The sequence below is a fragment of the Desmodus rotundus genome, chromosome 6 (assembly GCF_022682495.2).
Source record: "Desmodus rotundus isolate HL8 chromosome 6, HLdesRot8A.1, whole genome shotgun sequence".
NCBI lineage: Eukaryota > Metazoa > Chordata > Mammalia > Chiroptera > Phyllostomidae > Desmodus > Desmodus rotundus.
In genome coordinates this window covers 32012944-32021199 of record NC_071392.1, presented here as the reverse complement: position 1 = coordinate 32021199, position 8256 = coordinate 32012944, and the positions used below count along the sequence as shown (strand labels likewise).

At 48.5% G+C, this 8256-nt stretch overlaps 1 protein-coding gene across 1 annotated transcript; it reads left to right on the top strand.

Annotated features, from left to right (window-relative positions):
• The first annotated feature begins 2229 nt into the window (after positions 1–2229).
• On the top strand, positions 2230–6435 carry FZD1 (frizzled class receptor 1). Its single transcript, XM_024577220.4, has one exon. It carries the CDS (start codon positions 2711–2713, stop codon positions 4652–4654), a length of 1944 nt encoding a protein of 647 aa, XP_024432988.2. The 5' UTR covers positions 2230–2710; the 3' UTR covers positions 4655–6435.
• The last annotated feature ends 1821 nt before the right edge of the window (positions 6436–8256 follow it).

Genomic DNA, 8256 nt, shown 5'->3' with positions numbered 1-8256 from the left:
TGATTCCTTCTTTACAGTTGGCTAAACTTATGGTTGGGTTCCGGTCAAGTTCATCCAGTTACAGCTGCATCTGCAAAATACTGTGCTATATTTTACACTTAGCAAGAATAGCATTTAGTAAGAACCCCCCAGACCTTGAGACACTCGTCCTATCTAACAGTCACACCCATCTGAAGTAGGGACCTTCATGCATAGACTAATCTTCAAGCTTTTCAGTGACAGTGTGTCCCAGGTTCTCTTCTTTCAAAGTCATCTTAAAGCTATCCCCTACTTATGTGGGGGGGAAAGTGGCCTTTAGTAGCTCCCTATTGCCTGTATAATTAAGCCCAAACTTTTTTTTAGCATAGACTAAAACTTTCTCCTGCCTTCCCCAAAATATCTCACCCACACTCTTCCCCACCCCCACCCCCAACTCCTTTGAGCAATTTAAGCATTTCAGAGCTCCTTTTGTCTTTTGCCCCTTCCACCCACCTCTCCATCAGAACCCTCCCCACCCCTTCTGACTGCTTCAGCTTGAGGTGGGCCTTAAGATAACTGATCCGCACGCCTGTGCCTTCACAGTATTCCGCCCTCCTGTAGGGCGGGGCCACATTTTATCTTTGTACTCATCTACCTAACAGTGCTTATAGCATAATAGGTGCTTGGTAAGAAGTTATTAGACAAATAAATGGATAAACAAAAGATAGAAAATAAACGTAGCCCTGGCCAGTGTGGCTCGGTTGGAGCATCACTCAGTAACCAAACGGTTGTGGGTTTGATTCCCAGTCAGAGCAAACCTAAGTGGTGGGTTCTGATCCCTGGTAGGGCACATATGGGAGGCAACCAATTGATGCTCCTCTCCAACTGATGTTTCTATCTCTCCCTTCCGCTCTCTCTCTAAAAATCAATGAAAACAACAACAAAAAAGTCATCCACTGATGAGAAAGAAAGAAAGGAAAGATGGAAGGCAGGAAGGAAGAAAATAATTGTAGAAAAGTATGCGGAGAGAGTCTAATCATAGGCCAACAAATCCTACATAGAATTAGTAACACACTGGCACTTTATTTTTTTTCTTTATTTTTTATATTGTTGTTCAATTACAGTTGTCTGCATTTTCTCCCCAACCCTCCACCCCACCCCAGTCAAACCCACCTGGCACTTTATTGATAAAACTGAAAAGAATGTAAGGCAGCTGAGATTGATTGTGTTGCCTGAAATTAGGAAGAGAATGTGCAGTCTGCTTTTAGCTTTCATACTGCATTGTTTTGTTCTCTAAACTGGCATCCTCAGTCCTGCAGACCCGCGGAAGACCACGCTGCAGCCCAGCCTCTGGCACTCCCAGAAGTTCCCATTTAGAGCCTTGGGCGTCCTGGGCTTTGGGAGGCTCCTAGTAGCTACGCAGGGCCCAGGCCCCGGGCCAGCGCAGCTCGGAGCCACCTCTGGGGTCTCGGGTAGCAAGGATGCTGGGGGCTGAAGAGGGGGGCGGGATTCTCCAGTGTTTCTCTCTAAATATTTAATGGATACTTTCCCTTTGCTTCTGTTTCTGACTTAATTAAAGAGGAGGAAAAGGAGTTGACTACAAGAATAGTAGCAGACGGCGCATCTGGCTTGAATTTTAAAATTCCATCAAAGTTTTTGTTGTTGTTGTTGTTTGTTTTTATTTTACAATAATCCCATGAACTTCTCCTTGGGGGAAATGGAGCATCCACAGCCCGCCAAGCCCAGCCTGAGAGCTCTAGGGTTTATTAAGAGTAATATTTTAAACAAAACCTCGACAGACATAAACTCAAAAGAAGCCGTGCGCTCCTTAAGTCAAAGGCATCTGATTGCCTAGCTCGGTTTGCCCTGTGTAACCAGCGTTAACAGCAGGATTTTTAAACATGAAAATGCAGAAAAGAAAAATAAAAGCTAAGTCCTGCGGTCCGCCGACTCCTATTCATTATCTCCAGCAGCATATGGGACCATTCTCCTACTTGTCCTCTCCCTTTCTTCCTCAAAAGCAAAAGCAACCGAGCCTGTCCCGCTTTGCAGCAAACCCCGTCTTTGTGCCTGAGCAATGCCTCTGCCTCCACTACTACTTCCCCCGCCTCCTGCCTCCTGCCTCCTCCTCCTCCTCCTGCCCGCTGCGGACTTTCGCTCGTGGAAGAAGGCGGCGGGCGCCCTTTGCGCTGGGAAGCCAGAGCCGCGATTGGGCGACGGTCCCTGAGCCTCCAGTTTCGCGTCGGTTTCAAGGCTCCTCCCTTCTGGTGAAAGACAGACAGCGGGGCGCCTGGAAACCGGTCCGAGGGCGCGCGAGGGAGAGAAGAGCTAGTGAGTTGAGGGATAGACACAAATGGTCAGGCGGCGGCGGCGGAGAAGGAGGAGGAGGCGCAGGGGGGAGCCGAGGCCGCTGGGCTGCCGAGAGTTGCGCGCTCTATCGCGCCGCGGCCACTAGCGCGGCGCCGCCAGCCGGGAGCCAGCAAGCCGAGGGCCAGGAAGGCGGGACGCGACCCGGCGCGCCCGAGCCACCCGGGCTCTCCCCGCCGCCAGCGCTTCATGAATCGCAAGTTTCCGCGGCAGCGGCGGCTGCGGGACGCGGAGCGGGAGCCGGAGGAGCGGGTAGAGCGCGGCACGGGCTCGACGGCGGAGGGCACCGGCGCGGAGGAGATATCCCCGGCCGCAGGGGGAGCCGCCGCCCGCCGCGCCACCTCCAGCCCCAGCCGAGCGGTGCAAAGAAAGGAGCCGAGAAAGTATGGCTGAGGAGGAGGCGCCTAAAAAGTCCCGGGCCGCCGCTGCTGCAGGCGGGTGCTGGGAACTTTGTGCCGGGGCTCTCCCGGCTGGGCTGGCGGCAGAGGGGAGTTGGGACGCTGGCCACCGCCGCCGCTGCCCTTCAGCTGACTCCCGGCGCTTGGCGCGCTGGCTACTGCTGCTGCTTTGGCTCCTGGAGGCTCCGCTGCTGCTTGGGGTCCGGGCTCAGGCAGCGGGCCAGGGGCCCGGGCCGGGTCAGCAGCCCCCGCCGCCGCCGCCTCAGCAGCAACAGAGCGGGCAGCAGTACAACGGCGAGCGGGGCATCTCCATCCCGGACCACGGCTACTGCCAGCCCATCTCCATCCCGCTGTGCACGGACATCGCCTACAACCAGACCATCATGCCCAACCTGCTGGGCCACACGAACCAGGAGGATGCGGGCCTTGAGGTGCACCAGTTCTACCCGCTGGTGAAGGTGCAGTGCTCAGCCGAACTCAAGTTCTTCTTGTGCTCCATGTACGCGCCAGTGTGCACCGTGCTGGAGCAGGCTCTGCCGCCCTGCCGCTCCCTCTGCGAGCGCGCGCGCCAGGGCTGCGAGGCGCTCATGAACAAGTTTGGCTTTCAGTGGCCCGACACGCTCAAGTGCGAGAAGTTCCCGGTGCACGGCGCCGGTGAGTTGTGCGTGGGCCAGAACACCTCGGACAAGGGCACTCCAACACCCTCTTTGCTGCCGGAGTTCTGGACCAGCAACCCCCAGCACGGCGGCGGGGGACACCGCGGAGGCGGCTTCCCAGGGGGCGCCGGAGCATCGGAGAGAGGCAAGTTCTCCTGCCCGCGCGCCCTCAAGGTGCCCTCCTACCTCAATTACCACTTCCTGGGGGAGAAGGATTGCGGCGCGCCCTGTGAGCCGACCAAGGTGTACGGCCTCATGTACTTTGGGCCGGAGGAGCTGCGCTTCTCGCGCACCTGGATCGGCATCTGGTCAGTGCTGTGCTGCGCCTCCACGCTTTTCACGGTGCTCACGTACTTGGTGGACATGCGGCGCTTCAGCTACCCGGAGCGGCCCATCATCTTCCTATCGGGCTGTTACACAGCCGTGGCCGTGGCCTACATCGCCGGCTTCCTGCTGGAGGACCGGGTGGTGTGTAACGACAAGTTCTCCGAGGACGGGGCGCGCACAGTGGCGCAAGGCACCAAGAAAGAGGGCTGCACCATCCTCTTCATGATGCTTTACTTCTTCAGCATGGCCAGCTCCATCTGGTGGGTGATCCTGTCGCTTACCTGGTTCCTGGCGGCCGGCATGAAGTGGGGCCACGAAGCCATCGAGGCAAACTCGCAGTATTTTCACCTGGCCGCCTGGGCCGTGCCGGCAATAAAGACCATTACCATTCTGGCGCTGGGCCAGGTGGATGGCGACGTGCTCAGCGGGGTGTGCTTCGTGGGGTTGAACAACGTGGACGCGCTGCGTGGCTTCGTCCTGGCTCCTCTCTTCGTGTACCTGTTCATCGGCACGTCCTTTCTGCTGGCCGGCTTCGTGTCGCTCTTCCGCATTCGCACCATCATGAAGCACGATGGCACCAAGACCGAGAAGCTGGAGAAGCTCATGGTGCGCATCGGCGTCTTCAGCGTGCTTTACACGGTGCCCGCCACCATTGTCATCGCCTGCTACTTCTACGAGCAGGCCTTCCGGGACCAGTGGGAGCGCAGCTGGGTGGCCCAGAGCTGCAAGACCTATGCCATCCCCTGCCCCCACCTCCAGGCCGGTGGCGGGGCTCCACCGCACCCGCCCATGAGCCCCGACTTCACAGTCTTCATGATCAAGTATCTTATGACGCTGATCGTGGGCATCACGTCCGGCTTCTGGATCTGGTCCGGCAAGACCCTCAACTCCTGGAGGAAGTTCTACACCAGACTTACCAACAGCAAACAGGGGGAGACCACCGTCTGAGACCTGGGGGCTTGCTCAGCCATTCCCAGCCCTCAGCCCGTCCCCAGCTACCCCCAAGACCTTCCCCCACGGAATTCCGACCAAGCCTGGTTACTACAGGCTTCCTCACTAGACACTTTCGCAGGCTTCTTTTAACAACCTAACTCCTGCAAAAGCTTCCGTCCCTGGGGGCAAACGAACTTGAGGGCCCAATTTCTTGAGCGGGGATGGACCGACCTCTCTCGCTGGTACCAGCACTGTACGCTTTTATGATTGTAAATAGCCTGTGTAAGATTTTTGTAAGTATATTTGTATTTAAGTGACTGATGTTGCGTATTTTTTTCTTTACTTTTTCTGTTTTTGGATTTAAATTTGAATTATTTAGGGCGGTTTAACCATTCGATGCTTTCCCTTCTTTCCCTTTTCGGAGTACTGCCGAGATCAGCCGGAGCGCACCCGCTGGGTACTCCCGGCAAGTTCGCGTGCACCCCTCCCTGCAGCGCTGGGGTGGTACGTCTGGGACTGCGCTGTTCGGGTCGCTTCCCACCTCCTCTTTCTGCTCCCTCCCTCCCCCTCCCTGCTGGAGTTTGGAGATCTTAAGGTCCTGACCTTTCAAGCTTTCGAGTCTGCCCTTGTTCGGGGCGCAGATTTGTCCCTTTGACTTCCCGAAGCTGAATTTTTCACTGTCGAGAACCTTACCCCTAGCTTCAAGGAGGCTGGTGGTTTGTGGTTACCGGCAGTCCCAGGCTCCCGCCCTCCGTCCTGGCCTCCGAAGCCCAGACACTCCCTCCTTCCACCTAAGTCGGTTAGAGGGTGAGTGGGATAAGCAATGCCAAACTTTTTAAAGTCTGATTTTTGGTGGATGAGCTCATTTCATTCTCTAGTGTCTAAAACCTGGTATGAGTTTGGCCAGCCTCATGGAAAGATGTAGTTACTGAGATTTGGGAAGAGGCACGAAGCTTTGTGTGGGTTGGAAGAGACTGAAGTTGGGGGTTATAAAATGTTCATTCTAATTGTACACCGATGCCTGGCAACCTGCCTTCAGGACTGAGTCCGCGGTTAGATTTGAGCGTTCTGTAAAATGGAAACGCTGAGGTCACCTGCAAAGCTTTGTTAAGGAGTTGATCTTTGCTCTCCTTTTTGGGACGGCAGAACATACACTAAATATGAAAACTTGAAGGAGATTTCAGTGTAATGGGCTTCCTCAAAATGCAGTGCTACTTTACGGTATTTTAGTCAAATAATAATTAGATATATATCAGAAACTTTAAGATGTAAAAGTTGTATTTTCAACATATTACGATTCTTACTCAGCAACACCTTCTGAGGGAGGAATAATCCACATCATTAGTAACAACCTGGTAAAGGAGGTAAAGGAGGTGGAATAATTGATGGGATTAGCTCCTGAAATAAACAAAATATGGGCAAGCATGCTCAAAATATCTGCAGGTCTGCTGCGTCAAATTCTGCGCACTCCTTTTGGGATTTACAGAAATGTATCCAATGTAAACCTTTCAAAGCCATTTTAAAATATTCACTTTAGTTCTCTGTGAAAAAGATGAGAAAAGCAATCCTCCTGATTGTATTGTAAACTTTAAGAGTTTATCACAATGCCGGTACTTAGGACCTAAATTTATCTATGTCTGTCATACCCTAAAATGACAATGGTCTTTGAATTTGGTATGCATTTATTCTGTTCACTATCACAAAATCATTTATATTTATAGAGGAATAGAAGTTTATATATATATAATACCATATTTTTAATTTCGCAAATAAAAAAATCAAAGTTTTGTACAAAATTATATGGTTTTGTGCCTGAAAGTAATAGAGTGGAAACTGTCTAAACTATGGACTACCTTTATATTTTATAGTGTCTAGTGGCCAGTCCCACAGTATATATAAATTCAGGAATTCAATGAAAAAGCCTGTCTTGAAACCTCCATGCCGGTCCTTCCAAGCAGTTATCCTGTTTGCATTGTGATTGACATTGTGAAGTCCCTGGGAAAGATATGCATCCGTGACAGTAACTAAAATAGAAGTTTGAAAATTATTTCTTTACTCAAAGAAGAGTATTAAAGAGAGAACTCTAATTTTAATATTAAAGCTTTTTTTCTTTCAAGGGGTAAATTTACATGACTTTTTATAATATGGAGGTTTATTTTTAAATCATCAGCCATCCCCTTTATCACAATTTTTATGAAGTATTATATTTTCCATAATCTTGGATATTCTAAAACCATATATAGGTATTCAGTAAATGGTTAACTGACTGTGTTTATAAGCATTTTAAACAGCGGTTGGGTGTATAAGACTGTTTTGTTGTTTGCTTCTGAAGACTCCATTTTTATATTGTTTAAGGAACCTTCTCCAGAGGCATTATCTAGTTTGTCTACTCTTAGTCAGAATTTATATATATATAAATATATATAATATATGTATTTACACATATATCTATATACATATACACATAAGTATATATACACATATTAATTTTTATAAAATAGAGATGCAAAGTTTACTTATACACTTTACAATGTGGAAATAAGGTTATGAGAAGTGGAAAATACCAGCTGGAAAACCTCAAATACCTTTGAAAAACAAGTCTCTTATTCCTTTACTGTGTAAAAATATCTTTATTACATCTTCCACAAAAAACACTTTGGGGTAAAATGACAAGGGGCTAAAATGAAGACCATTGATACAATAGAGTTACTTTCATGGTTATAAAGGTAATTGTCTTATAAGGCGTCATTATTTATTTTGAGGCAAATGAAAAAGGTAAATCTAATTGAAAATATAGCATTCAGTTTTAAGTACCAAGATTCAGTTTTATGGTTTTTTCTTTGTTACATTAATCTACTATAGTAGATGCATTAGAAGGTTTTATCATATAGACACACACAAAAAATAGCAATTCTTACAAAAAATTAAAACATGTCTCCTCACAAGATAACTCAATCAGATAACTTCTGGGGGGAAAAATTAAGATTATTACTCTCTATCCAAGGAATAAATATAAAGCATTCTTATTGTATGGGTCCTTAAAGTGATATAACTATAAATTTGATGCAGAAAGTTTTGATAATGCTGGAATTTAAATAACTTTAAAAGACATTTAAGTCGACACCAGGCTTTGTGTTTAGGAAACAACTAATTTAAAATTATGTAGAATATAGAAAGCCAGTGTATTATTTTGTTTCTTTAAATACTGGTGGCAAAATAAGACTTTCCTGGAAAATTGTAAAGCTGCTGGGAATATGGTCCCATTAACATGCTGTTTTCATGATAAACCTATTTTCGATGATTTGGTTTGCTTACTTTATTTTTTTAAACCAGATATCAATGGGAGTCAATTTTCTCCCTCACGGTGTGCTTGATTCAGCTTTTATACATAATACAAAAGCCTTCTGATGCTCTTTTTAAAAAAAGCCATTTTAACTTAAACTTTGTGGGGGCAGAAAGTCGTATTTTTAGTCTCAAAGCCAGCCAGTGTCAAACATAGCAGAACAGCTGGACCAGATTTTTCAGTTTGTCTAGGGTGGTCACTTGTCGGCCCGAGTTTACAGACCTGCCCCTTTGTCTCCAGTGAGCTCTGAAGCCTTCCGCTATACTTGCATCGT